Here is a 26,758-nt window from a genome sequence, read left to right on the forward strand (position 1 = left end):
CAGGGACGGCTCCTCTGAGCTCTGCTGTGCTGCCGGGCCCCCTGGCAGAGCCTCGAGCAGAAAGGGGACTAGTTTTCCCCCAATTCTGGCTGGTTTTCCCCCAGTTCTGGCTCCCCCGTGCTCTGGGGCTGCCAGACCCCCAGCATCATGTGAACGGAATGAGGCCGGGTGCCTGTAGCGTGAGCTGAGGGTGCAGGCAGGGTGCCTGTCGCTGCTGCCAGGCTGTACCGCTGAGCGCAGCTGCCTGGCCGTGCTTCTCCAGGCTGCGGGGTGGGGTGGCTGGAGGAGCCCTTGCAGAGTCCTCCTTGCTCCAGTGACCTCCTCAGGGGACGTTTCAGGTTCTCAGGGGCTGAGTTGGAGTGTTTCCATGCCCTCTTTCCAAGGATGCTATTTCTGGGCTCTGCTCTCCTTGGTCCCAGCGTAACTGCTCCACACGCTGGTGGCAGCTGCGGTGATGCTGCTAACGAGTGTCTTGTCCTCGAGTAATGCCGTGGTGGTGTGTGCCGGGCTGGCGCTGGCTAATGGAGCTGGGGTGCGTTAGGCGGGGTCTCCAGGAGGTCCTCACTCAGCCCGCTGCACGCTCCCCCAGAGATCGAGGCCAAGTACACCAAGAAGATGCAAGTGCTGCGGGACGAGCTCGACTTGCGGAGGAAGACCGAGATCCACGAGGTGGAGGAGAGGAAGAACAGCCAGATCAGCGAGCTGATGAGGAACCACGAGAAGGCCTTCAGTGACATCAAGGACTACTACAACGATATCACCCTCAAAAACCTGGCGCTCATCAACTTGCTGAAGGTACTGCCTGTCCCCCTGCCGCAGCCTGCCTGGCCTACAGGGTGTCACCCTGCCACCAAGGGACCGGTCCTGTGAGGATTTCACCCAGATCTGGCCAGTTCCCAGGTGGCGGTGTGGGTGCTGCTGGTCTCCTGAAGGTTGTACGCCGTTACACGAGCGAAGCTCTTGAGCACAGGGAGATGTGTCTTGCTGGGCCAGCAGCGGGAGGGTGTCCTGACAGTGTGGGAAGCTCTGAGGAGCTGGGCAGCTCCCAGGAGTTGGCACTTGTGTTCCCAAGAACAGGAGCAGATGGAGGAGATGAAGAAGAGAGAGCATCACTTGGAAAAGGAGAAGGCAGATGTGCTGCTCCAGAACAAGCAGCTGAAGGAGCCCCTGCAGCAGGCCCAGGAGCAGGTGTCTGAGCTGCAGAAGAAGTTGGTCCACTATGACAAGGACAAGGAGGCCCTGACAGTGAGCGACCAGCCCTGTCCTTTCCCGAGTCACCCTGGCTGTTTCCCAGAGGGAGTCGCTCAGCAGTGACCTCTGCCGCTTGGTTTGGCCAGATCGCTGAGCAAAGCCCTTTGAGTCCCTTTCAGCTTAGCTGGGTGTTTATAAGACCTCTGATGGGACTCCCAGGCAGCGAGAAACCGGAGTAGCCCCCGGTGTAGAGAGGGAAGGGAGTTGGTGCGGGTGCTGCCTGTTTTTTCTCGCCCATATCTCTTTGCTGGTCACTCTCCTCCCTTGCCAGAACGCATCCCCCACACCTCCCAGAGAAACCCGTGTTCTTTAACTGTCCCCTCCCGCTCGCAGAACACAAAAGCCCGTCTGAAAGTCACCCAGAAGGAACTGAAGGATCTTCAGTGGGAACACGAAGTGCTGGAGCAGAGGTTCAGTAAGGTGAGAGCTGCGGGTGCATCCGGGCATCCCGTTTCCCGCTCCAAACCCTGTCCCCTCCGCAGAGGGCTGGGCATAGGGGCTTAGCAGAGAGTCTGTGCTCAGCCGAGGGCTTTCCAAAGCTCTAATCCAGAGCCGTGCGATAACTGCTGCTTCCAACAAAGCTTCTCACAGCTTTGGCATCTCCCACGGTCAGCAGACAGGCCTGGCCTTGTACTTCCCTAAGCACTCATGCACGCTCCGGCAGTCCCTTCCTGGCCTGCGAGGGACTGGCCGCAGCAGCGGCTTGGGGGCAGAACCGTGGGGAGAGATTGTCACGGGCCACCACCGCCGGCCGGAGCTCGCTCGCTCCCCTCTTCTGCCGGCATCTGGGGGTTGCTCCCCTGGCTTGCCGTGCCGGGGCGGCTCGGGATGAGTCCTGTTGACTGAGTTCTCCCAGACTCAGCCTCTTCTCCCCCCACCCCCCAGCTAACCCAGATAAATCTAGTGAGGTAAGAAGAGAGCTCATTTGCAATTCGTAGAAATCCCCAGGAATATGAACATTGATCTGAGGCCTCGTTAACAATCCATCATTAAGGCAGCAACATATTCAGTGCATTCAGAAATAGGCTGTGGAGGAGAGATTGTGTCCTAATTAGGACACTTATTAACTAGCTGTGAGCCAGGGACTCCTGCCAGCTGTGAGGAGGAGAGGAGAGACCCCCGTGTGCTGTGGGGCCCTCGCTGAGGTCTAAAATAGTACTGTAGCGAGCCCGTCAGCCCGTTCTGCTGCCAGGGGTGTCCCGTGCCCAGAGGGGAGGAGGAAGCAGAAATGGAGGTGCTGAGGAGGTGCCAGCTGCGGAGGGAGGGAGGGAGGGAAGCTGTGCTCGGGCACCTGCGTTCCCTGCGGGCTGCAAGTGCCGTAGGGACCGGCCGGGCTCTCGCTGGAGCAGGCAGGGCCAGGCTGCCGGCCCTGTTTGTTGCCAGCCCTGGGTGGCCGCCAGCCCCGGGGGTCCTGAGGACGGTGTGAAGGTGTGCTGTCTTTGGGAGCAGGTGCAGGCGGAGCGAGATGAGCTCTATCAGAAGTTCACCAAAGCCATTACTGAGGTGCAGCAGAAGACGGGTTTCAAGAACCTGCTCCTGGAGCGCAAGCTGAAAGGACTCCTCAGCGTCCTGGAGAAAAAGGAGGTGGAGCTCAGCGAGGTCTTCGCAATTTCCAACCTCGACCCGGGCGCCCTCTCCTTGGTCTCGCACAAGCTGGAGGTACCGTGTGCTGCCGTGGGGCCCTGCGAAGGCTGGCCTTGGGGGGCCGAGGCTGCTCTGGGGTGAACACAGACCTTGGAGCGTGCGAGTCCCCATCCTACGTGGCTGTAGTTGCCACGTCACTCGTTCCCGGCACTCCCGGGGCCACGCACGGTGCTGCAAGGCACTCCGGCTCTCCTTCGAGAGCAGAGCATGTGGGTGTCAGAGTTTGGCACTGATCTCTCCCTCAGGTGGGGCCTGTTTCGAGGAGAATGGCCCCAGGCCAAGCAGCGCTCACCAGCGCTCTGTGCCACCGAGCAGCCGGGTGCACATGGGGCCCGTCAGTGACCCGGGGTGCTCTGTGCACGGGGAGTCACAGCCGGTGAATCTCACCCGCCCTCCCTGTCTGCAGACAGCGTAGACGGCTTCTCGGGGCTCTGCAACGTCTGCCATGCTAAAAATACGTATGCAGAAAGCCTCGGCGCGGAGGCTCAGAGACCCGCATTCCTGGAGCCTGCCGCAGCTGTAACTGGAGAAGCAGCACTTGCTTTGGGTTGGGTTGAGACGCAGGGGACGCGGGTTCCGCGTTCGGCTCGGCCACCGCCCTGCTGCCCTCCCGCTCGTCCCGCACCCGCCTGTCCCCTTCCAGGTCCCCTCTGCGGTGGGTGGCAGCGAAGCTCGTGGACACCCTCTTGCCAGGGTGCCCTGGGAGCGCACACAGCAGCAGCCAAGGCTGCGGGGCCATAGGACAGGGCAGCGGTTGTGTCACCTATGAGCAGGTGCCACAGCAGCAGGAAGGAAAACACATTCCTGGGAAGGCGTCACGGCGTCGAGCTCTCCCGCAGCTGCTGGGGTCCTGGAATTCCTCTGCTCAGCTGCCTCCAGCGTCTTCTTGGGGAGACTCTCTCCTTGTAATTCCCCTGGTGCCGCGACGGCAGGGCGGTGCTGCTGGAGCAGGTGCTACCGTCGCCCCCCCGCCTTGCAGCGGGGCTGACGATGATGGCGGGGCTGTGCTGGCGCTTGTGGTGTTGGTCCGGGCAGTCTCTGTCCCTCGCCTCTGCCTGGGGCTGGCTGTCCCTGGCAGTGCTGGCTCACAGGCAGCAGGGTGGTGGCCGCATGCCAGGCCATGCTGCGAGCTGCTCCGCTTGAGCCAGGCCCTGGTGCCAGCTCGGCCACCGCGCAGCAGCTCCTCCGTGCGCTCTCCCACGCCGCTCCCGCCTGCAGCACGGCCACTGTGCCCCTGTGGCTGGGCAGCCGCTGCCTGACGCGCCGTCTCCCTTTGCAGGACATGCTCAATTCCAAGAACACGACCATCAAGGACCTGCAGCTCCAGCTGGCCCGAGCCTGCAAGGTGAGGGAAAGGGCTGGGGCTGCCCTGGCCCCCCCACGGGTCAGGGCTGGGGGCTGTTGGGTGGTGGCTGTGGCTTGGGGACACAGGAAGGGGTTCTTCCGCTCCAGGCCATGGACGGAGCGGAGGGAAGGGAACACGCCACAGGCCGGCTGAGCTGCGTCATGCCCTGGGCCAGGCAGGACCCAGCCCAGGCTGCAGTTTTCCCCTGTTCGCCCCGTGACGGAAGGCAATGTTGGGGTCCCCCCGCCATGCAGGGGGGTGCAGGGAGCCCGTGCCCAGAAGAGGAGGGGCTGGGCTTTGGGCTGACCACGGGGCGCTTCTCTTGCAGGCACACAATGACATGCTGCAGACGTTCGAGGCAAAGCTGACGGCCTTTGGCATCCCCCTGGACAACCTGGGCTTCAAGCCCCTGGCGAGCCCCGTGCCGGGGCAGGCGCTGGGGCAGGGCCCCGCCGGACTCGTTGCCGTGCCCACCTGACGCCAGCCAGCACCGAGGGACCCGCCGTGCCGTGCCGGGAGCGGGGCTGTGCCCCCTTGGTGCTCCGCGCCATTAAACAGACCCCAGGGAGCCTACTGCAGGACCCGGGGGACCCTCTCTCTCCTCCCCGGGGGGGTGTGCCGTTGCTCCGGAGCTGCCCCCCAGCAGCCCCCCACTCCTGCCGTGGGGGACGTCAGCCACAGGCAGCTGCCAGCTGGGTCGGCTCTGGCCGAGCAGTGCCAGCGTGGCCCAGGACCACGGCGCAGCCGGAGGGTTCCCGGTATCCCACCCGCCGGACCAGGCTGGAGTGGGGACCTGCACGGGGGCCCCCCCCAGGCTCCCCCACCTCCTGGGCTGCCCCCCCCGGCTGCGCTACCCCTGGGGCTCCCATCCTTTCCCCCTCGAGCAGCCAAGTGTGTGCTGCCCCCAGGAAGGTGATTTTTTTGAGACGAACAGTGCTGTTTGAAGCCTTTAATGGCGTCGGTGTCGTAGTTCCCCCCGCGGTGACCTGTGGCCCTGGGGGGAGGACGTGCCTTTCCCCTAACTGCCCCGGTACGTTGTGTAGGAGTAGGGGCTGATCAGCAGCGGGATGTGCAGCTTCTGGGCCGGGTCAGTGACGGTGAAGACGACCTGGGGGAGAGCGAGGAGGCAGCGGCTGGGATCCCCCTGCGGCAGGGCTCAGCTAGCCGGAGCCAGGCCCTGGGGGATGCTCGGAGAGCAGAGCCGGCAGTGCCATAGGAGGGAGCAGGCAGATCCCACAAGCCTGGCTGTGGCACCCGGACCCCGGTTTCAGCCAAGGCCAACTCCCTCCCCTGCTCCCCGCGCTCCGTACCTCCACGAAGGGGTAGAAGCTGGCGTGGCCCAGGCCCTGCCAGTACGCCGCCGTCTCAAAGCGCAGCTTGTAGGTGCCGGCCTTGGCCTGCCCCACAGCCAGGAGGGGCAGGCAGCGCCCGTCCTCGTCCGTCCACCTGAAATCAGAAGGAGCAAGCCCTGCCATACTGGCTGTCCCCTACCGTGGTGGCTGTCACCAGCCCCGAGGACCAGCCCTGCTGCCGGCAGCCCCCGGGGCAAAGGCTGGGCAGCCTCTCCGGGCCGTCGCTGGCTCAGGTGGGACAGGCACCAGCATCCTCTGCCCGTTTCACTGCCGCCGGCTCTCCTACCTCTGCACCAGCTCCGTCCACTGCGGCCCTGGCTCCTGCAGCTGGGCCAGGCGGATGGCGAGGCCGGCTGCCGGCAGCCCCGTGGCCGTGTTCAGCACGTGGGTGGTCAGGGAGCCGTTCCCCGTCTGGGACATGCCTCCGGCCTGGGGCAGAGGAGGGAGTAGGGTTGGGATGTGTCCCGGCAGTGCTGTCCGCCTCCCCGCTCTGCTGTGCTACAGCAGGCTGTGCCGCAGCCGAGCCCCCGGGTGCCCCCAGCCCCTCTCCGCAGGGGCCCTGGGCCAGGCCGCCTGTGTGCCCCCTCCCTGCAGCCCCCGGGCCGGCAGCCGCTCAGCCAGGGCTGTCCCAGCACAGCCCCCTGTCCCAGCACCCCGCTGCGCCGCAGGGCCGGGACACGGGCGCCCACATCCTTCCCATGCCGTGGGGCTCAGCTCCAACCAGCCCCGTGGCCGCGGTGCCAGGGCCCTGCCCGCAGTGGGGCACCGCCTTCCCCGGCGGCTGCCTGCGCACCCCGGGCGCTGCCGCCACCCGCGGCGTGGGTGCCTGCCGCGTTCCTGCCTGGCCGGAGGGCTGCGTGCCCGGGGCAGCGCCAGGCTCCCCGCTCACCTGCCTGTCCCAGTGGGCCGCGGCACGGCAGCAATGGCTGGCCTGAACCCAGGGAGGAAGCAGCCCCGTCCCTGGTCCCTGTCGCCTTCCCTGCCCGCAGTGTCACGTGCGGGCGGATGTTAACCCTGCAAGCGCTCCGGGGCTGCCTGGGGCAGGCAGCCAGCACAGGGTCAATGGCAGCGCTGGCTGGGGCGACCGGGCCCCTTCCCCTCTGGGACCCCCCAGGTCGTGCTCGGCAGGGTGGGAGCGCAACCCGCGGGCTGCACCCCGCTGCTCCGGGGCTGCTGCCAGCCGGGCCTGGCCAGGCTGCTTGCCTGGAGCGGGACCAGCTCTCGCTGCCATCCCGGCACTGGCTCCAGGCCTTGGCTGCCGGCTGGAGTGGGGACGCCGGAGAGGCTCAACCACGAGCAAGGGTGCCCGGCTGCTTACCTGGCTCTCCTCTGTCCCGCTCAGCCAGGGACCTGCAGCCGGTGACACCATGCAAAATGCCATCCTCTACCCCGGCTGCCCTTCCTGGCGCCGCGACTTCTCCCCACGGAGTTGGCGAGGCTGGACGCCGCTATCCCAGCGTGGGACTGCGGCAGGACCAGGCGCTCCTCCCCGGCTGGGCCGAGCCAGTGCGGGTGGCTTCCCCCTGGGAGGTGCGCCCAGGAGTCCCGCCGGCACCCACGCTCTGGCAGCACCGTGGCCCTGGGGCTGGTGGACCAGAGCCCGGCGGGATGCCGGGGCGCCGGGCCAGGAGGAGCCACGGCGGAGCTGCCATCCCAGCTTCACCTCCCTCCCTGGAAAGCTCCCGGAGCGCATGGGCGGTGTGGCGGCCGAGCACGTGGGGGCTGCCAGGAGCAGGCAGCAGCTTCACCGCGGCCTAACCATGCCTGTCCGCCTGCCGTGGGGGCACAGGGTGGGCTCGGCGCCTCACCTGCACTTTGATGAGGGCTGTGGCAGTGGCCTGCAGCCCGTATCCTTCCATGTCAGCTGCCTGGATCTCCAGGGTGTATTCGGGGACCGCCTGCAACGAGAGGCTGTGTCACCCTCAAACGGGGGGCGAGAGCCAGGCTGGGGGGTCCGGGGGGGCTGACGGGCCATGCCTGGGGCTCACCTGTGCCACCAGCCCCACTGCAGCCACGGAGATCACCCCGGTGCTGCCGTTGATGGCAAACATGTTGGGCTGGGGCTGGTCCGGCATCTGGCGCAGGATGGAGTAGACCACGACCCCGTTGCTGGAGCTCTCGGCGTCATCCGCGTCCGTGGCCAGCACCCGCAGCACAGGGGTCCCTGGAGCAGGCGCTTATTGGTGACATCTCCCCTGTCCCCCCACCGCCACCTCCTGCTCAGCAGCATTGGTCTCACCTGGCTCAGCCCCCTCCGGCACGGTGCCGTGGAAAACTGCCTCGGTGAAGACAGGCCGGTTGTCATTCTGGTCCTTCACGGTGATGATGATCTCCATGGGGTCCTCCACGGGCTGCCCGTTGGCCGACACGGCATGGGACAAGAGCTGCGAGGGGCACCGTCAGCCCGCGCACGGCCCCGGGGACCGTCCCCTCCCCGTCCTGGCCCCCTACTCACGACGTATTTATCCATCTCCTCTCGGTCCAGCGGCTTCGTCACCTCCAGCCACCCCGTCTCCCGCTCAATGGTGAAGACGCCCACGGGGGGGGTGTCCGCCCCCTGCCCCGTGATGCTGTAGAAAACCTTGGTCTCCTTGTCCTTGTTGGATTTGATCTGGCGGCGAGGTGGAGCGGGGGTTAGAGGGGTCCCGGCGCTCCGGAGACCCCCCTGCCCTGCACCCCGTCCCTGCGGAGCCGTGTACCTGCACCAGCTTCTTGGGGAAGGGCCCCCGCTCGTTCTCGGGGCAGTTGATGGGGGGGATGACCCAGTCCCTCTTCTGCCGATGGAGGCCACGGCCGGGCGCGGGGAAGGTCAGCACATCCTGCGGGATGGAGGGGCCGGGGTGGGGGGCAGAGCTCTGCCCAGAGGCCGTGGGGGGGCTGTCCCGCTGCCTTCCCCCCTCCAACGTGCATCGGGATGGTCCTACACGGAGGACGAGGAGGAGGAGGGCGAAGGTGCAGGGCGACATGGCTCCGGCTGCGCTGGCTGCTCTTCCAGGCGCCAGCTGGGGACCTTCCCTGCGGCCGGCCGTGACCTTGGCCGAGGCCTGCCGGGAAAGCCGAGCACCAGCCCACGGGTGCCAGCACGCGCAGGTGGGGGCCCAGCTGCCACCGCCAGCCCCGGAGGGGTGCCCGGGAGGGACCCACCTGGGGGCCCTGCGCCCAATAACGCTGCTCTGGACTGGGGGGGGACACAGAGAAGCCGGGGCCCTGGGACCCCCCCGGGGCTCTGTCCCACAGGGGCCACAGGACACCCAACCGCAGCAGGGCTGGGGTGCGTGCGTGGCCCCACCCTGGGGTCCTGCGTCCCTCCGGGGACCCTGTGCACCCAAAGGAGGGGGGGGAGCTCCAGGCCCGTCCCCCACCAGCAGCCCGACGCACTGAGGGGCGCTGAGGACCCCCCAGGGTGCTGAGCCCCCTGGCAGGGTGCTGAGGACCCCTTTGGACACTCGGAGCGCCCCCCCCAGTGCGGTGTGACCCCCAGGCGATCCCTGGGCCCCCCCAGGGTGCCGGGGAGGGGGCAACGCTGCGGCTGGTGCCCCATGGGACCCCCCGGCGGGGGTGAGCACCCCGACCCCCCCCGGCAGGGTGGGCCCGGGGGTGCTGTGAGACCCCCCGCCACAGGGTGCCGGTCCCCGGGCCGGGGGGGGGGGGCCGTCCCCGGGTGTCCCCAGGAGCCGCAGCCCCGGGCGGGGGGACAGGTCGCACCGGGAGCGGAGCAGCCCCGGGGCCGGCACCGGGGCCAGGGGGAGCGGCGGGGGCAGCGGGCCGCGGTGCCGGGGGTACCGGGGAGGGAGCGGGGTGCCCGGAGGCACATGGAGGGACACACGGCGGTACCGGGAAGGCTCCCGGAGATCCCGGGATGCCCGGGCGGTGCCCACCGGGGCCGCGCAGGGGTAGCGGGGGAACGGCGGCGGGGGGACGGAGGCACCGGGGGGGCCGCACGGAGGCACCGGGCGGGGCCCGGGGGGGTCCCCGGGGGGTGCCGGGGGACCGGGGGCCGCTCTCCGGGGCGGGGCGGGGCGGTACCTGCGCGGCCGCCGCCTCACCTGGAGCGGCGCGTTGCAGCGGGCGGGGCGGGGCGCGGCGGGCGGCGACCGGAGCGGCGGCGGCGGCGACGGCGGACGGGCCATGCGGGGGCCGCGCTCCGGGCTCTGCCCGCTCCTCTTCATCCTCCTCCTCCTCCTCCTCCTCCCGCTCCTGCCGGCGGCCGCCGCGCTCGCCGCCCCCCCGGCCCGGCCGTGCGTCCCCCCGGGGCTGCGCCGCGGGCCGCTCCCGGCACCAGGTAACCGGCGTCGTCGGGGCGCGGCTCCGCCCGGGACCCCCCGGGACCCCCCGGGATCCCGCGGGATGCGCGGCGGGGGCACCGGCCGTGCGGGGCCGGGAACGGGGCCCGGAACGGGACCGGGATCGGGACCGGGACCGGGACCGGGCGGGCCGTGCCCCCGGGGGCGGGCTGGGCTGGGCTGGGGGCGGCGGGCTTGTGGGGCCGGCTCTGGGGCCGGCTGATGCCCCCCGGGCCGTGGGTCGGGGCTTTTCGGGGTGAGCTGGCGCTGCCCAGGGTGTGGGGCTGGCTGGGGTCCCCGGGGTGTGGGGCTGGGCCATGGGACGAGTCCTTCCCTGGGTGGGGGGTCGGGCTGTGGGGCTGGCCGGGCTCCTGCGTTATAGGGCTGTGCCCCCCCAGGAGCGGGGCTGGGCCGTGGGGCTGGCGGTGGCCCCCCCAGGAGCGGGGCTGGGCCGTGGGGCTGGCGGTGGCCCCCCCAGGAGCGGGGCTGGGCCGTGGGGCTGGCGGTGGCCCCCCCAGGAGCGGGGCTGGGCCGTGGGGCTGGCGGTGGCCCCCCCAGGAGCGGGGCTGGGCCGTGGGGCTGGCGGTGGCCCCCCCAGGAGCGGGGCTGGGCCGTGGGGCTGGCGGTGGCCCCCCCAGGAGCGGGGCTGGGCCGTGGGGCTGGCGGTGGCCCCCCCAGCAGCGGGGCTGGGCCGTGGGGCTGGCGGTGGCCCCCCCAGCAGCGGGGCTGGGCCGTGGGGCTGGTGGTGGCCCCCCCAGCAGCGGGGCTGGGCCGTGGGGCTGGCGGTGCCCAACCTGCCCATCTGGCCCCACCGGGGCTGGTGGTGGCTGATGCTGGTGCCTCTGGTTCAGCCGTGGGGCGCCCGCAGGCAGCTGCCGGGGCAGGGCTGGGTCCCCGCAGGGTGGGTGCCTGGCGCCGGGCTGGCGATGGGACTGGGTGCCCCGGCACCACCCTTCGCTGGCCGTGGGCAGGAGCATGGCACCGGGGGCTGCAGAGTCCGGCCGGCCCAAGACTGGGCAGGGGCTCGCTGCCGCCGGCTCTTGGCCCGGTGTTGCCTGGGCCTGCTCGCCCCGCTCGCTCGGCGGCGTCCCGGGGGAGCGGGGATGCTCGGGAACCGTGGCCGGAGCCAGCGCTCGCCTAATGGCCGCGGAGCACTAAAAGCACTCCTTGGCGGTAAGTGCTCTCGCCGTGCCAAGAGAGGCCCTGACCTCCGCCCGCCTCGGACGCCGCATTCCGCTTCCTTCAGCCGAGCCCGCCGGGCAGCTCCTGCCAGGCTGCCGGGAGCGGAGCTGGGCTCTGCCAGGCCCCCGCCGCGGGCAGGGGCTGGGGTCCGGCCACGCCGCTGCGAAACTCCTCCGTGGGCAGCACATGGCCTGGGCACCGTCTGTGCGGCTCCACCGCAGCGCCGAGCGGGCACGGTGCCATGTGGGCTCTGCGTGGAGGGACCCCGAGGGCACGGCGGGGTCCGGCCCCCCGAGAGGGGCTGGGGTGAGGCTGCGGACCCGGACCCCGCTGTGCCGCCTGGCCCGTTGGTGGGGAGCAGGACTGGGGGCTCCCCACGGCGGGTGCTGGGGGCTCACAAGGTGGGTGCTGGGGACTCCCCTGGGCTCCTCGTGCCCTGGCCCCGCTGGCTGGGGTGCCTGGGGCCCTCCCGTCCCCACCGATGTCCCTTATCGCCGCCATCTCGGCTGGGAGGGGCCCTTGGCGCTGCCCTCCAGGCACGGCTGCTGCGCTGGCGTGGGGGCGAAGGGCCCCGCCGTTGCCCCAGGGCTCGCTCCCCGCCCCGGTGTGGGGCAGCTGTGGGGCGCAGCTCTCCTTGCCCCGCTCCACGTCTCCCCCCGTCCCCGCAGCCCCCCCAGCCCGGCTCCCTGTCCCCTCCCGGCTCCCATGGCCGCTCAGCCTCCGGAGCTGGTTTAGCTCTGCTAATCCCCTAATCCTGCCTCCCGGCCGGGGGTGCGGGGGCCCGAGCTGTGTCCAGCGGGGGGGATGCAGCGTGGTCCTGGGTGGGGGGCCCCGTGCTGCCCCCCATGTCCTGGCCGTGGGGGGCTGGGAGCCCCGAGGGGGGTGACACAGCGGGTGGGGGGCTGGGGCAGGGCTCTGCCTGCCCAGGAATTTCCCGTCATCTATGAAACAAAGCCGAAACCTGCGCCCGAAACCTGCGCCCCGCTCCTGTGCCTGCGCCGCTCCCGGCATCCCCTGCCTGCCCTGCCTCCGGAGGCGGGGGGGTGCCAGGTCCTGGGGCTGCTGGCACGGGGGGGCTTGGGGACAGGTCCCCCCACGGTCACCCTGACCCCCCACCCTCTTGCAGCAAGCTCCGGCGGCTGCGCGGGGCCGTATGGGACCGAGGAGCCCGATGTCGGGGCGCAGGAGGACGGGGACCCCCTACAGCTGCTGGGGGCGGGCGGGGTGCTCACCGTCCCCCCCCGGGATGCCACCAGCCGGCTGGACCCTGCCCTGCGCCCCGTGCGGAGCAGGCGCTCCCCCCAGGTAATGCTGCCCAGCTGCCCCCCCCACCCCGAACCCCCCGGCCTGCTGCGCCCTCACCCGCCCCCCCCCATCCCGCAGGAGCTCCCCGGGGCTCGCGCCGCTCCCAGGAGACGGAAGAGGGACTGGGTGATCCCCCCCATCAAGGTTCCCGAAAATGAGAGGGGTCCCTTCCCCAAAAAGCTGGTTCAGGTACGGGGGGGGCAGTATGGGTGGGGGGCTGGTGGTCCGGGTGTGGACGTGAGCACCGGGGAGGGGTCCATCCCCCCCACCTCTGGGCAGGGGGCTGGGCATAGCTGGGCACGTCGAGGGTGGGAGCGATGCCGGCGGTGGCCATCCCCCCTGCATCGGGGCAGGGTGTGATGCCGCTGGAGGGGGGCGGGAGGGGTGCTGAGCCCCCCCCCCCCCCATTTCCTCCCAGATCAAATCCAACCGGGACAGAGACACCAAGATCTTCTACAGCATCACAGGGCAGGGGGCGGACGCCCCCCCCGAGGGCGTCTTCACCATCGAGAAGGAGTCCGGCTGGATGAAGGTGACGCAGCCGCTGGACCGGGAGCGCATCGACAAGTACCACGTAGGTCCCTGCCTGCCGGGGGGTGCCACGGTGTGTCGCCGTGCCGTGCCGTGCCGTGCCGGCCCCCCTGCTCACCCCTCCATCCCGCAGCTTTTCTCCCACGCTGTGTCCGAGAACGGCAAACCGGTGGAGGAGCCGATGGAGATCATAGTCACGGTGACGGACCAGAACGACAACAAGCCCCAGTTCGCGCAGGAGGTCTTCAGGGGCTCCGTGCCCGAGGGCGCTTTGCCGGGTAGGACCCCGTGCTGTGGGGAAGCTCTGTCTCCCGCTGGCCATGTCCCTTGGGGAGAGCCCTGGGACCGTCCCCATGGGGACGTGGGTGTTCCGTCCCCTCCACTCACCCCACTCACTGGGATGCCCCGTCCCCAGGCACCTCCGTGATGCAGGTGACCGCCACGGATGCGGACGACGCGGTGGAGACCTACAACGGTGTCATCGCCTACTCCATCCTCAGCCAGGAGCCGCGGGAGCCCCATCCCCACATGTTCACCGTCAACAGGGCCACCGGCACCCTCAGCGTCATCGCCAGCGGCCTCGACCGGGAGGTGGGCTCTGCAGCACCGTGGGGCGGCCGGCCCCAGTCCCAGGCGGGGGGCTGATGGGGTGTCTGTCTGTCTGTCTGCCGCAGCGCGTGCGGGAGTACACGCTGACCGTGCAGGCGGCCGACCTGGACGGCGAGGGGCTGACCACGATGGCATTGGCGGTGATTGAGATTGCAGATGTCAACGACAACGCCCCCGAGTTCGACCCCAAAACGGTATTGTGGGGACCCCCCCGGCGGGACCCTCTCCCCACGGGCCAGGGCCAGGCTGGTGCCCACTGGGCTGCGGCGCTGACGGTGCCCCTGACCCGCAGTACGAGGCGGCCGTGCCAGAGAACGAGGCCGGGCGGGAGGTGGCCCGGCTGGCCACCACCGATCTGGACGAGCCGAACACGCCAGCGTGGCGAGCTGTCTACTCCATCCTGCGCGGCAACGAGGGAGGTGCCTTCGCCATCGCCACTGACCCTGCCAGCAACGAGGGCGTCCTCCGCACCGCCAAGGTGTGTGTTCCCCCCGTGTGTCCCCCTCACTGCCCGTGGTGGGGTGCTGCCCGTCCCCTCCCCTCTCCCAGGGTCTGGACTACGAGGCCAAGAAGCAGTTCGTGCTCCACGTGGCCGTGGCCAACGAGGCCCCCTTCGCCGTGAAGCTGCCGACGGCCACCGCTACGGTGACGGTCAACGTGGAGGATGTCAACGAGGCGCCCGTCTTCAAGCCGCTGGTGCAGCTCGCCCAGGTGCCGGAGGACGTGCCGCCGGGGCAGACCCTCGCCTCCTGCACGGCTCAGGACCCCGACAAGGCTCAGGGGCAGAGGATCAAGTGAGTGGCGCTGGGGTTGGGGTCAAGGTCTGGGGGGGTCCCCGCTGTCCCCTGCTGCGGCACTAGCTCCCATCTGCCCCCCAGGTACCTGGTGGGGCACGACCCGGCGGGGTGGCTGGCCGTGCACCCTGAGAACGGCCTCGTGATGGCACGGGACCACCTGGACCGCGAGTCCCCCTTCACCAAGAACAGCACCTACACCGCCGTGCTGCTGGCCGTGGATGACGGTGAGGGCCATGAAAGAGGCCTTTGTTCCTCCGTCCCGCGTGAGGGACACGTGCTGCCATCACTGGGAGCCGCATCCCAGCTCCGGCACGGAGTGGTGCCGGAGGCTGCCTGTCCCCACCCCTGCTCAGGGCAGCCCCATCCCCGTGAGGGTCCTGGTTTTGGGGATCCCCCCTCCAGCATCGCTCCTCCCCTCAGGCTCGCCGCCGGCCACGGGCACCGGCACCCTGCTCCTCACCCTGCTCGACGTGAACGACCACGGCCCCGAGGCCGAGCCCCGGGACATCACCGTCTGCAACCGCAGTCCCCAGCCCCAGGTCCTCACCGTCACCGACAGGGACCTGCCCCCCAACACCGGCCCCTTCCGCGCCGAGCTCAGCCACGGCTCGGGGGACAGCTGGGCCGTGGAGGTCGGCGATGACGGTACCGTGGGGGGGATGCTCGGTGTGACGCAGGCTGCGCTGTGGCGCCGTTACCCGTGCATCCCCCCGCGAGCCACCCATCTCACGCAGGTGACACGGTCACCCTGCGGCTGGTGGCACCGCTGGAGCCGGACCTCTACAGCGTCTACCTGCGGCTCCTCGACCGGCCGGGCAAAGCCCAGCTCACCGTCATCGCTGCGCAGGTCTGCGACTGTGAGGGGCCGGTGCAGAGCTGTCCCCACAGACCCCAGCCCGCCACCGGCCTGCCCTTCGTCCTCGCTGCCCTGGGTGCCCTCCTGGCCTTGCTGCGTGAGTGGGGGGGTCCCTGGGGGTCCCGGGGCTGCAGCCCCCCATGGGGCAGATTGGGGGGGGCATCCCCACTGACGCTGCTGCTCCCCCCAGTCATCCTGCTGCTGCTGCTGCTCTTCGTGAGGAGGAGGAAGGTGGCGAAGGAGCCGCTGCTGCTGCCCGAGGATGACACGCGGGACAACGTCTTTTACTACGGGGAGGAGGGCGGTGGGGAGGAGGACCAGGTGGGTGTCCCGCGGGGTTCGGGGCAGGGACCGCTGTGGGTGGCCTGACCCTGTCCCTCTCCATCGTGTGTGTGTCCCCCCCAGGACTACGACCTGCGGCAGCTGCACCGGGGCCTGGACGCCCGCCCCGAAGTGTTGCTCCGCAACGACGTGGCCCCCACCCTCCTGCCGGCCCCCCAGTACCGGCCCCGGCCCGCCAACCCCGACGACATCGGCACCTTCATCGAGGAGGTGAGCTCTGGCCCTCGGGGGGGGCAAAGCGGTTCGGCGCAGTCCCCCCGACCTGTGCTGGCCCCGGTCAGCAGCGTCCCCAGCCCAGGGGTGCGGGGTGCTGACCCCTCTGCCCCCCCCAGAACCTGAAGGCGGCCGACACGGACCCCACTGCCCCCCCGTACGACTCCCTGCTGGTGTTTGACTACGAGGGCAGCGGCTCGGAGGCCACCTCGCTCAGCTCCCTCAACTCCTCCGCCTCCGACCGCGACCAGGACTACGACTACCTCAACGACTGGGGCAGCCGCTTCAAGAAGCTGGCGGACCTCTACGGCGGCGGGGAGGAGGACGACTAGGAACCCCCCCGGCCCCACTGCTCCCCTGCCCCACGCCTTACCGCTGCCCGTGCCTTGGGGCTGCCCCCTCCTGCCGTGCCCCCTGCCTCGGCGGCAGCCCCCACACCTTCCTCACCTGTATTTTTCTTGGTTATATATATTTTTTTTTTTAAATGTATGAAATAAAGGTAGTGTGATGCTACGGACGAGGTGAGCGGGTGCTGGTGTAAGTTTTAATAAAGAATGTGGGTTTTTTTCAGATGCTCCAGCCTCTGCGTAGCTTTGTGCCCTGGGAGAGGTCCCCAGGGAGCTGCTGCCCACCCCAGGGGTTGGTGCTGACCCCAGCCCCACTGTGCCCCCCCCCCCAGCCCTGCTGTGGCCCCCTCAGACCCCCCAGCCCTGTCCCCCTTGCCCGCCGCAGCGCCCAGCTGCTCCCTGCCCCGGCGTGGTACCCGCGGGTACGGCTGCAGCATCGCCCCCGCGGGGGGCAATGCCGTGGCCCCCCAGCAGCGGGGGCTCCCCCAGGGTGTCCTTACCCCCGTGGGGTGCAGTGCTAGTGCAGGCGGGCGTGGGTAGGGCACCGAGCTCCCCGTGGGAGCGGCACCAGTGGCACGGGGCATTCACGGTGCCAAATCCCTCCTGGCCTTGCAGCTCCCCCCGTGCCAGGGCCCTGTGCGCCTGCAGCCCCCCGAGGCTGCCCCCCCGTCCCCGCGGGGTGCCCGTGGCCTCACGCGTGGCGGTGCTGGCACGGCAGCCCCCAGCCCCAGCGGGACCCCGGCCCCACGGCTACGGGCAATAAATCCATCCACCCGTGGGGCCAGGGGCTTTGCTGCTGTAGGCGGGCGGGGGGCTCAGCCCCTGTCCCGGGGGGCTCAGCCCCTGTCCCAGCACCCCGGGGGCTCAGCCCCGGGATGGTCCCGCGTGCTTCCCACCGGCTCCCTGCCCAGCCCCGGCCGGACTCTGTCCCTCGCCGGAGCCCCGGGGGGCGGCCGGTGGCAGCGGGGGTCCCTGGGGGGTTCTCCGTGCCGTGGGGTCACCCCCAGCTTTGCCGTGCGTGGGGATGGAGGGGGGCGAGGGGAGGGGGGATGGAGGGGACGGGGGCTGCAGCATCTCGGGGGGGACCGTGGGCCCTTCCTTCCCGCGTGGGGCCCCCGGGCGCGACGTTTGCCCCCCGCAGCGCCGGGACCCGCGGGGGCCGTGGGGTGGGTGCGCCCGGGGCTGCCCCCGGCTCCTGCCGCCCACCGACCCCCCCGCCCCAAGGACCCACAGCCCTGGACGGGCACCCACGGAGCTCCCCCGGCCCGGGGCACCGGGGGTACGGGGCACCGGGGGTACGGGGGTACCGGGGGTACGGGGTACCGGGGGCACCGGGGGTACGGGGGGCCGGGGGTACGGGGGGCCGGGGCGGGCGGTGCGGCACCGCCTCCCGTCGGGGCGGGGCGGGGCGGTTCCCTCGGGGGGGGCCGGCACCTGCGGGGCGGGACCGGGACCGGACCCACCTGCGGCTCCGCGGCGGCAGCGCCCCGATCCCTCCGGCACCGCACCGGCACCGCACCGGCACCGCACCGGCAGCCAGCTATGGGGCGGCGGGGGGGCTGCCCTGCCCCACTCTGCCTCCTCTTCCTCCTGCTCCAGGTGAGGGACGGGACCGTGGGACTCGGGACGGGACCGTGGGCCCCTTCCCGGGGCGGCGGGACCCCTCCCGGGCTCACCCCTCTCTCCGGGCAGGTCGGCCACCGGCTGTGCGAGCGGGCAGCACCGTGCCAGCCCGGCTTCACCGCAGAGACCTTCGCCCTCACCGTGCCGCAGGACAGCGTGGCGGCGGGATGGGCGCTGGGACGAGGTAAGGCGGGGAGCCGTGGGGACGGGATGGGTGCGTGGCACCGGGGTGGCCGTGGGGACGGAGCTGTGGCCGTGGGGACGAACTGGGTGCATGGCACCGGGGTGGCCGTGGGGACAGGCTGGGTGCGTGGCACCAGGGTGGCCGTGGGGACGGAGCCATGGCCGTGGGGACGGGCTGGGTGCGTGGTGCTGGAGTTGGCGATGGGGGACAAAGCCGTGGCTCCGTGCCTGTGAGGTGCTGGGGTGGCAATGGGGACGGTCTCTGCCCGGCTCCGCAGGTGGTGGTGGGGACGGTGCCATGGCGGTGGGCAGAGGCTCGGTGCACACCGCCGCAGGTGGCACTGGGGTCAGAGCTATGGCTGCGTGTCTGTGCATGGCGGTGGGGCCATGCCGAAGGGCCGGGGCAGCGTGGGTGCCGGTGCTCCCACTGCGGCAGGATGGCGTCGCGGTGCGGGGGCAGCGGGTGCCTCTCCCCGGGGTGCGCCGGCGCGGGCGGCGCTGACTCAGGCGGCACAGACCTGTCGGGGCTGGCAGGCCGGGGCGTGGGGCCGCGTTAGGAGCCGAGCCCTCAGTGCGGCCTCTCTGCGCGGCTCTTGGCGAGGGGACGGCAGTGTCTCGCCAGGCCGGTATGAAAGCCCTGTTCCGGTGCGGCAGGTGCCGGCGCTGAGCCCTGCCTGTGTGGCCATGGTGGCTGCACCAGGCCAGGTCCCAGCCGGGGCTGCCAGCAGCCTCCCTCTGCCGCGCGCCGAGCCCTGGCCGGGGCGGCCATGGCAGCCGTGTGCTGGGGTGCTGCCAATCCTTGGGGCACGGGGAGGCACCGGGCAACGGTGTGCCCGGGGAAGTGGGTGCTGGGGACCCGCTGCCACTTTGCGGTGCCCTGCACCCCCCTATCCATGGGTGCCGGGGGCCTACGCGGGGGCTGGGTGCAGGCTCCCGGGGCAGCCCTCGGCCCATCGCCATTGCCATCTGCGCCGGTTAACGGTCGGCAGCAGTGCTGGCACCACGGTCTGCCGGGAGCGGCTGGAGCTGGCGCGAGCCGAGGGGTGCAGAGCACCAAGTGCCGCACCAGAGGATCCCAAACCTCCCCGGCTCTGGAAGGGCTTTGCCCGGGCTGCAGGTATCAGTACGGGAGCTGGACCCTGCCCCACGCCTCAGGAATTGCCCGTTTGTTAGCTTTCCGGTTGATCATTAACGAGGTCGCCGGCTGCAGCAGCCCGTGTCCGTTAGGGCCGTGCCCGATACCAGGGTGACGGGCAGCCACGTAGCCTCGACATCTCCCCGCTGCGCAGGGCTGGTATCCAGAGCCAGGACCTGCTGGAAATCCCCCGTCCGAGCACCAGCGCTTCCAGTTTCGTGTCCCAGACAGAGACAGGGCGTGGGAGGAGGGAAGGGGATGGCCATCGGCGTCTGCCCGTACGGGCCATGAGCCAGCCTGGTGATACGTGACCGTGCCACGGTGATGCCCGGCCATGCGGGTGGACGAGCACGGTGGGTGCTTGGCGATGCCGCCCCCCACACCATGCAGCACACCAAAGCCCGCAGCCAGGCTGCGGTGAGGGTGGGCTGACGAGCCGGCCTGTAATTAGGCGGATGAGTTGAGCGCGGTGTTTTCCTTCCAACAGGTCGGGACAGGCCCTGTGCGGCGCCTGGGCCGGAGAGGCAAACACCTGCACGGGGGCCGCGGCGTCCCTGGGGCTGGGTTGGGGGACGGCTGGCCCCCAGCCCCACGGGACACGAGGGGGGGTGGGATGCTCCCCCGTCAATCCTGGGTGGGGGAGCCTCGAGAGTCTGAAGTCACGGCGAAACCTGGGTGACGTCAGCGGGTGCGCCGGCGGGACGTGCTGCTCGCAGCACCTTCGCCCTGGCTGCCCATGGCTGACGTGAGCCCCCCCACCCCGCCGCCGGCTCCCGCCCCAGCACGGCCATGCTTGCGCAACCCACGCCGAGCGGGCACCGCCGGGGTGGTGGCACCCGGCAGCCGGGGGTGGTGGCACCCAGCTCTGCCCGTGAGTCAGCCCGTGCCCAGCCCTGGCGAGACGCCGTGGGACGTGGGGTGGCTTGGGGGGCTGACCTGGTCCCCGTCCCGGTGGGGGATCTCATCCCCCTGCCGCAGCCGGCAGTCCGGTAATGCAGGGGGTCTGGCTGTCCCAGCGCCCTGTGGGTGGTGGTGGGGGTCGGGAAGGGGGGGATCCCCCCGAGGGACCCCCCCCAACTCTCCTCGCCTCCCGCCCCACCGCTCCCGGAGAGGAGAGGGGCCCCCTGGCTCCGAGCCCCAGGAGGGGAGGGCTGGGGACGGCTGTCCTTCAACCGAGGAGCTGGAAAAACAGGTTGTGCACGGCCGGGGCGGGAACGGGGGGGAGCAGGCGCTGAGCACTGAGCGCTCACTGCACCCAGCGTGGGGCTGGGGGCTGAGCACTGCCCACTCGCTGCACCTATCCAGCATGGTGCCACATCCCGGGTTCCGAGCGCTGTGCCTGCACCCACGGGTGCCGGGGTGCCTCTCCCCGCCGCCAGCCCCTGCTGTGGCAGCGCCTGGCCTGCCCCGGCACGCTCCTGCCCAGCCGGCCCCACCGGCTCCCCGAACCCGCAGCCTTCGCCCCGGGTCCCACCGCAGGGCCGGGCTGGGCTGGCATCGCGCCGGCGGGTCCTCCCCGGCTGCCCGGGCTGGGTGGGGGGCACCATGGCAGGCAGGGGGGCAGCCCCCAGCCCAGGGCTCGGCTATCACTCCCCACCCGCCTCTGTTTCGCCGCCGCCTCCAGATTCCTGGGCTGCACGCGGGCTGACGTAACCCCACGGGGCGGCGGGACTGGCCCCGGCAACAGCGGCACCAGCCCTGGCAGTGGCCTCGTGCCCGGCGTTCGGGCGTGCTGTGCTGCCTCCCACCTCGGGCACGTCGCCTTCCCGCAATGCAGCCCCGGCACCCGCTCCGTGCGGTGCGGGTCACGTCAGGGCTGATGGCGGCCGCACTGGCAGGAGCTCCTGCCCGGGTGCCGCTGGCTCAAACAAACCATCTCCCCGACAAAGGGTGTTTGTTCGGGAGCTCCCGGCAGCGCGGCCCCGGCTCATGTGATGCCTGCTGACCGCCGCGGTGCTGCTCGGAGCCTCACCCCCGGCTGTCCGTGGCCCCTGTGTGCCGGTCCCGGCTCGTACCACGCCCCAGCAGCGTGCCAGGCCGGTGACGCCAGGGCACCATCTGCCCCGGTCTGTGGTGGGTGCCTGCCGTCCCCGGGGACCCCCCGCAGCAGAGGCGTCGGAGGTGCCGAAAGGTGCCTGGGCAGGCTGGGTGCCCCGGCTGCTGCCCCGTGCCACGGCTGCACCAGGGCCAGCACCTTCCTGCTACACAGGTTGGTGTCCCCCTCCTGCAGCCCGGGCCGTCCCTGCTGCACACGTGGCCATGGTCCCCGGCCGTGCAGGGGCTCGGGGACCCCCATGGCACCCCAGGCACTGGGGCACTGTAACCCCCCAGCCTGCAGTGCCCTGTGGATCAGCCCCGGCAGCCCCCAGGGCCCCCCCAGCCAGGCTGCCAGGGGGGCTGTGTGCCAGGGCAGGTGAGCGGGCACTGCCTTTGTTTTTATTTGAAAAGCAGCCAGAGCGGCAGCACCCTCTGCCCGCTGCCATGGGCGCGGCAGCGTTGGTGTGCCATGCATGGGGACACGCTGTGCCACAGGGATGCACCGTGCATGAAGGTGTGCCACATGGCAGGGATGTGCCATGCGTGGGGATGTGATGTGCGCAGTGCCGTGCGCAGGGATGTGCCGTGCACAGGGATGTGCCGTACGCGGTGCTATAGACAGCGATGTGCCACGCACAGCAGGGACGCACTGTGCTGAGTGCTATTTGCCCCATTGCCACGGGCCAACAGGGATCCCATGGCACGGCAGGTTGTGCCGTGCCCGGTCCCACACCAAACCCATGGCAGGGATGCACCGTGCGTTGTGCCGCACACCCTGCCCATGTCCAGGACGGGATCCCGGCAGGGTGTGTGGCACCATCCATGGTGTGCCCCCACTCCACCTGCAACCCTGCAGTCCCCCGGGTCTCTGAGCCACGGCCGTGCTGCATGTGTCCGGGTCACGCTGTCTTGTGCCCTCCTGCCCTGCCGGCTGCCCGTCCCGCGGTGCCTGGGTGCCTGCCCTGCCCTTGCCGACTCCCCCCGGGGCAGCACAGGGAGTCCCCTGCCCACCTGCTCTCCCTGTCCCCAGTGAGCTTTGTGGACTGTGGCGAGCAGCAGCGTGCCGTGTACCTCTCGGATGACATGCGTTTCAAGGTGAGCGGGGATGGCGTCGTCTCTGCAACCCGGCCCCTGCTGCTCCAGCGGCGGGAGATCACGTTCTCCGTCCACACCTGGGATGCTGAGGGCAAGAAGCATTCGGCCAGGGTGTCCCTGCGCAGGCGGCGGCAACATCACCATCGCCGCCGCCACCACCACCAGCAGCAGGTAGAGTGCGGCCCCTCTCCCTGAAGTCACCGCAACCCTTCTCCCCGGGGCAGAGCATGCACAGGGCTCAGCAAGGTGCTGGCACTGAGCCGAGCTTCTCTCCCTGTAGGACGTGGCGCTCGACGTGCTGACCTTCCCCGCGCCCGGCCGTGGCCTCCATCGGCAGAAGAGGGACTGGGTCATCCCCCCCATCAACTGCCCCGAGAACGAGCGGGGGCCCTTCCCCAAGAAGCTGGTGCAGGTACACGGCTCCGCAGGGACGGGGTGCAGGGCAGCGGGGTCTCCGGAGCGCCGGGACCCCTCTAACCCCCGCTCCACCTTGCCGCCAGATCAAATCCAACAAGGACAAGGAGACCAAGGTTTTCTACAGCATCACGGGGCAGGGGGCGGACACCCCCCCCGTGGGCGTCTTCACCATTGAGCGGGAGACGGGGTGGCTGGAGGTGACGAAGCCGCTGGACCGAGAGGAGATGGATAAATACGTCGTGAGTAGGGGGCCAGGACGGGGAGGGGACGGTCCCCGGGGCCGTGCGTGGGCTGACGGTGCCCCTCGCAGCTCTTCTCCCACGCCGTGTCGGCCAACGGGCAGCCCGTGGAGGACCCCATGGAGATCATCATCACTGTGACGGACCAGAACGACAATCGGCCCATCTTCACCAAGCAAGTCTTCATCGGCTACATCGAGGAGAATGCGAAGCCGGGTGCGTGGGGGACGGGCGAGCTGGGGGCCCCATGGCTGGAACCACACAGAGCCCTGAGCCAGAGCTGTGCTGGGGTGTCCAGTGGGTTTTGTCCCGTGAGTAACATCTCCCCTGCTTGTCCCCGTGCCCAGGCACGTCCGTGATGACGGTGAACGCCACGGATGCAGACGATGGGGTCAATGTGAACAATGGCATCATCGGCTACTCCATCCTCAGCGAGGAGCCCAAGAGCGCGCAACAGATGTTCACCATCGACCCAGAGAAGGGCATCATCAGCGTCATCGGCACGGGGCTGGACCGGGAGGTGGGCACCCTCGCTGCCACCCGCGGGACCATGCGGCAGCTCCGTGGTGGGACTTGCCATGGGAAGCCGGGGGTGCTGGCGCCCCAGGGTCCGGCAGGTTCAGGGACTTGCCATCCCTGGGTCACTGTCCCCTGCTCTGGGGGTGTCTGCAACCCCAAGCCCATCGGGGATCTGCGCTGGGGATGTCCCAACCCTGCCAAGCCCTGGGAGTGGGTGGACTGCCAGCCCTTTGGGTGGGCAGCAGGGACGTTGGCAAAGGTCTGCGCTGGCGATAAACGTCGTGGCTGGAGAAGGGTGGAAGAGCAGGCAGGCAATGCCCCCGGAGGAGGCGGACACGCCAGACCCCATCCCTGCCCTAACCGTGGTGATTTTGGCTTGCAGACCACTCCCAACTACACGCTGATCATCCAGGCTGCAGACCAAGAGGGCAATGGCCTGACCAACACTGCCACCGCCATCGTGGAAGTCACCGATGCCAACGACAACCCTCCCGTCTTCAACCCCACCATGGTACCCGAGCCGGCTCCCCGGGCCATCATGGCACGAGCCCCCCTGCCCTGGGGTGCCTGGGACCGCATGGGTGACTGTCCCTGTCCCCTCTCTTGCAGTACGAGGGGACAGTGAACGAGAACGAGGTGGGTGTGGTGGTGGCCCGGCTGTATGTGACGGACCAGGACATGCAGGGCTCCCCTGCCTGGCAAGCCGTCTACCGCATCAAAAGTGGGGACCAGGACGGTGACTTCAGCATCACCACCGACCCCAAAACCAATGATGGCATCCTGAAAACCGCCAAGGTGGGTCCTGCTACCGTACAGCTGCCCTGGCGCCGGCTGCCTCCCCAGCGGCGCTACTCTGGCTCCTCTCTCCCACCCCTCCCAGGGCCTGGATTACGAGACCAGGAGCCGGTACAAGCTCGTGGTGACGGTGGAGAACGCCATCCCCTTCACCGTGTCCCTGCCGCTCTCCACGGCCAGCGTCCTGGTGGTGGTCGGAGACATGAACGAAGCCCCCGTCTTCGTGCCCCCGGTCAAGAGGGTGGAGGTGATGGAGGATCTGCCGCTGGGGCACGAGGTCACCTCCTACACAGCCCAGGACCCGGACAGGGATCAAAGGCAGAAAATCACGTGAGTGGGGGGGGTCGGTGGCAGGGTCTGTGCTGGGGTGCCCGAGGGGCTGCACTGTGCCCCTTCCCACCCTGCGGAGCACCCACTCCATCCCGCTGACACCTCGCTTGCCCCAGGTACCGCATGGGCAGCGACCCTGCGGGGTGGCTGGCCATCGATCCCGAGAACGGCATCGTCACGGTAGCCCAGCCGCTGGACCGGGAGTCAGTGCACGCCATCAACAGCACCTACAAGGCCATCGTCCTGGCCGTGGACAGTGGTGAGGAGCGCCCTGCCCTGCCCTTTGAGAAGGGGCTGCTGCCACCCGCCCGAGTTCCACCGGGGCTCCTGGGGCGGGGGCCGGGGCCGGGACCCCCTCTCCAGGCGCCATGCTAACCCCCAGCCCCGCAGGGTTGCCGGATGCCACTGGCACGGGGACGCTGCTCCTCCTCCTCCAGGACGTGAACGACAATGGGCCCATGCCAGAGCCCCGGATCTTCGACATCTGCAACCAGAAGCCTGAGGAGCAGATGCTGAGCATCGTCGACAAGGACCTGCCCCCCAACACCTACCCCTTCCAGGCAGCGCTGGAGCATGGCTCCAGTGCCAACTGGACCGTCAAGGTGACCGGACAAGGTAGGCGCTGCCTGGTCTGGTCCAGCTACCCACCTTTGGCGCAGGGAGGTGGGGGACACCGAGCGAGGGCCGGATCCCAGGCCCCCTTGGCTCTCTGTGCTCCCGTGAGTGCAGCCAGTGCCGAGGGTGTCCCCAAACCGGGTAGCTGGGACCCGTCTCTGAGCCCAACCCCTCTCTCTGCTGCAAGACACGCTGGTGCTGAGCCTGGTGAAGGAGCTGGATCCGGGGGAGTACAGCGTCTTCCTGAGGCTGACGGATGGGCAGGGCAAGGGGCAGGTGACACCAGTCAAAGCCCAGGTGTGCGACTGCGAAGGGCCGGCCAAAAACTGCGAGCGGCGAGCGTTCATCGCCAGCGGCCTGGGCGTCCCCGCCATCCTGGGCATCCTGGGGGGCATCCTGGCGCTGCTGAGTGAGTACCGCGGGATGGGGACGGGGACGGGGACAGGGCCACCCTCGCCCTGCCACCCTGACACCGGTGCCTTCTGCTCCCAGTCCTCCTGCTGCTGCTGCTGCTCTTTGCCAGGCGGAGGAAGGTGGTGAAGGAGCCACTGCTCCCGCCCGAGGACGACATGCGGGACAACGTCTACCACTACGACGAGGAGGGCGGCGGTGAGGAGGACCAGGTGGGACACCCGTGCTGGGCTGGACCCTGCCCGCGGGGCCCCTGTGGCACCCTCCCTGCGGCGGGTGGTGGCCTTGCTCCCTGAGCCACAACGGACGCTTGGGGTGCACAAGGCTGCCGTGGACCTGCTCATCCCCGTGTCCCCCCACTGTGGTCGCCGGTGCCCGTGATGCCCCCAATTCATCCTGCCCTGGGGTAGCCAGCGGCACGTCCCAGCGCAACGGTGCCTGTGGCCCTCCCTCAAACATTTTCTCCCCATGTCATGTCCCCCCCACCAGGACTATGACCTGAGCCAGCTGCACCGGGGCCTGGACGCCCGCCCAGAGGTGATCCGCAACGACGTGGCCCCCCCGCTGATGGCCGCCCCCCAGTACCGGCCCCGGCCCGCCAATCCTGACGAGATCGGAAACTTCATCGATGAGGTGAGCCCTGGCCCTGCGTGGTGCTCTGGGGGGGACCGGGGGGGTGAAGCCCCCATCCATGCAGGCACTGTTGGGGCACCCCCCAGTCAGCAGCGTCCCCAGCCCAGGGGTGCGGGGTGCTGACCCCTCTGCCCCCCCCAGAACCTGAAGGCGGCCGACACGGACCCCACTGCCCCCCCGTACGACTCCCTGCTGGTGTTTGACTACGAGGGCAGCGGCTCGGAGGCCACCTCGCTCAGCTCCCTCAACTCCTCCGCCTCCGACTGCGACCAGGACTACGACTACCTCAACGACTGGGGCAGCCGCTTCAAGAAGCTGGCGGACCTCTACGGCGGCGGGGAGGAGGACGACTAGGAACCCCCCCGGCCTGGTCGGCGGCCGCCCAGTGCAGGCAGCTCACCTCATTTCACCCCACCAGACTCACATCGGTCTTTGCCTGGGGGGGGGGTGGCCGAACCGCCCCTCCAACACCCCCTCAACCTGGTGTCCACGTCTCCCTCGTTCAGCACAGGGGAAGCTCTGGGTCACCGGGGCTGGGGGGCTTTTCTGGGGAGCCTGTATGTTTCCTGGACCCCCCCCCCAGCTCCAGGCAGGGCATAGAGCCATTTGGTCTGTTCCCCATCCTGGAGCCGAGGCGCTCCTGGCTGTGCGGGGCCGGATCAGCTCCTG

At 70.1% G+C, this 26,758-nt stretch overlaps 6 protein-coding genes across 6 annotated transcripts in view; 4 read left to right on the top strand and 2 right to left on the bottom strand.

Moving 5' to 3' along the window:
* DEF8 (differentially expressed in FDCP 8 homolog) overlaps positions 1-153 on the top strand; it is a 3,912-nt gene extending 3,759 nt beyond the window's left edge. Inside the window, 1 exon segment of the mRNA XM_059825098.1 lies at positions 105-153. Within this exon segment, the coding sequence (XP_059681081.1) occupies positions 105-153 (49 nt within the window).
* Positions 154-594: 441 nt separating this feature from the next.
* GAS8 (growth arrest specific 8) lies at positions 595-4,718 on the top strand. The gene is made up of 6 exons (XM_059825021.1): positions 595-795; positions 1,078-1,245; positions 1,585-1,671; positions 2,701-2,910; positions 4,175-4,240; positions 4,569-4,718. Exons 1-6 carry the CDS (start codon positions 616-618, stop codon positions 4,716-4,718), a joined length of 861 nt encoding a protein of 286 aa, XP_059681004.1. The 5' UTR covers positions 595-615.
* Positions 4,719-5,258: 540 nt separating this feature from the next.
* LOC132318281 (5-hydroxyisourate hydrolase-like) lies at positions 5,259-6,012 on the bottom strand. Its single transcript, XM_059825060.1, has 3 exons — positions 5,879-6,012; positions 5,551-5,686; positions 5,259-5,348 (listed from the first exon to the last, which is right to left on the bottom strand). The coding sequence occupies exons 1-3, from the start codon at positions 6,010-6,012 to the stop codon at positions 5,259-5,261; spliced, it is 360 nt and encodes a 119-aa protein (XP_059681043.1).
* Positions 6,013-7,346: 1,334 nt separating this feature from the next.
* Positions 7,347-8,558, bottom strand: LOC132318301 (cadherin-1-like). Its single transcript, XM_059825100.1, has 6 exons — positions 8,517-8,558; positions 8,292-8,411; positions 8,048-8,203; positions 7,832-7,976; positions 7,581-7,756; positions 7,347-7,490 (listed from the first exon to the last, which is right to left on the bottom strand). Exons 1-6 carry the CDS (start codon positions 8,556-8,558, stop codon positions 7,347-7,349), a joined length of 783 nt encoding a protein of 260 aa, XP_059681083.1.
* A 1,051-nt stretch (positions 8,559-9,609) lies between these two features.
* LOC132318209 (B-cadherin) lies at positions 9,610-16,042 on the top strand. The gene is made up of 15 exons (XM_059824655.1): positions 9,610-9,874; positions 12,184-12,362; positions 12,441-12,551; positions 12,781-12,936; positions 13,027-13,171; positions 13,309-13,484; positions 13,568-13,696; positions 13,795-13,980; positions 14,052-14,296; positions 14,381-14,523; positions 14,720-14,944; positions 15,034-15,252; positions 15,346-15,476; positions 15,561-15,707; positions 15,830-16,042. Exons 1-15 carry the CDS (start codon positions 9,721-9,723, stop codon positions 16,040-16,042), a joined length of 2,559 nt encoding a protein of 852 aa, XP_059680638.1. The 5' UTR covers positions 9,610-9,720.
* Positions 16,043-17,599: 1,557 nt separating this feature from the next.
* On the top strand, positions 17,600-26,443 carry LOC132318207 (cadherin-1-like). Its single transcript, XM_059824652.1, has 16 exons — positions 17,600-17,656; positions 17,750-17,864; positions 22,066-22,301; positions 22,411-22,542; positions 22,631-22,786; positions 22,858-23,002; positions 23,134-23,306; positions 23,688-23,816; positions 23,915-24,100; positions 24,186-24,430; positions 24,547-24,689; positions 24,821-25,045; positions 25,233-25,454; positions 25,538-25,668; positions 25,946-26,089; positions 26,231-26,443. Exons 1-16 carry the CDS (start codon positions 17,600-17,602, stop codon positions 26,441-26,443), a joined length of 2,652 nt encoding a protein of 883 aa, XP_059680635.1.
* Positions 26,444-26,758: the final 315 nt, after the last annotated feature.

This window comes from Gavia stellata, chromosome 15 (assembly GCF_030936135.1).
Source record: "Gavia stellata isolate bGavSte3 chromosome 15, bGavSte3.hap2, whole genome shotgun sequence".
Lineage (NCBI taxonomy): Eukaryota > Metazoa > Chordata > Aves > Gaviiformes > Gaviidae > Gavia > Gavia stellata.

Excerpts from the sequence above, each read along its gene's own strand:
- GAS8 (XM_059825021.1), top strand. The coding sequence starts at position 616 with ATGCAAGTGCTGCGGGACGAGCTCGACTTGCGGAGGAAGACCGAGATC. Across the intron at positions 1,246-1,584 it reads AGGACAAGGAGGCCCTGACA|AACACAAAAGCCCGTCTGAA; the intron begins GTGAGCGACCAG and ends TCCCGCTCGCAG. Across the intron at positions 4,241-4,568 it reads AGCTGGCCCGAGCCTGCAAG|GCACACAATGACATGCTGCA; the intron begins GTGAGGGAAAGG and ends CTTCTCTTGCAG.
- LOC132318281 (XM_059825060.1), bottom strand. The coding sequence starts at position 6,012 with ATGTCCCAGACGGGGAACGGCTCCCTGACCACCCACGTGCTGAACACG. Across the intron at positions 5,687-5,878 it reads TGGACGGAGCTGGTGCAGAG|GTGGACGGACGAGGACGGGC; the intron begins GTAGGAGAGCCG and ends TTCTGATTTCAG. Across the intron at positions 5,349-5,550 it reads GCTTCTACCCCTTCGTGGAG|GTCGTCTTCACCGTCACTGA; the intron begins GTACGGAGCGCG and ends GCTCTCCCCCAG.
- LOC132318301 (XM_059825100.1), bottom strand. The coding sequence starts at position 8,558 with ATGTCGCCCTGCACCTTCGCCCTCCTCCTCCTCGTCCTCCGT. Across the intron at positions 8,204-8,291 it reads TCCCCAAGAAGCTGGTGCAG|ATCAAATCCAACAAGGACAA; the intron begins GTACACGGCTCC and ends CCTCGCCGCCAG. Across the intron at positions 7,977-8,047 it reads AGGAGATGGATAAATACGTC|CTCTTGTCCCATGCCGTGTC; the intron begins GTGAGTAGGGGG and ends TGCCCCTCGCAG.
- LOC132318209 (XM_059824655.1), top strand. The coding sequence starts at position 9,721 with ATGCGGGGGCCGCGCTCCGGGCTCTGCCCGCTCCTCTTCATCCTCCTC. Across the intron at positions 12,552-12,780 it reads TCCCCAAAAAGCTGGTTCAG|ATCAAATCCAACCGGGACAG; the intron begins GTACGGGGGGGG and ends ATTTCCTCCCAG. Across the intron at positions 13,981-14,051 it reads GCGTCCTCCGCACCGCCAAG|GGTCTGGACTACGAGGCCAA; the intron begins GTGTGTGTTCCC and ends CCCCTCTCCCAG.
- LOC132318207 (XM_059824652.1), top strand. The coding sequence starts at position 17,600 with ATGGGGCGGCGGGGGGGCTGCCCTGCCCCACTCTGCCTCCTCTTCCTC. Across the intron at positions 22,787-22,857 it reads AGGAGATGGATAAATACGTC|CTCTTCTCCCACGCCGTGTC; the intron begins GTGAGTAGGGGG and ends TGCCCCTCGCAG. Across the intron at positions 24,690-24,820 it reads CGTCCTGGCCGTGGACAGTG|GGTTGCCGGATGCCACTGGC; the intron begins GTGAGGAGCGCC and ends CCAGCCCCGCAG.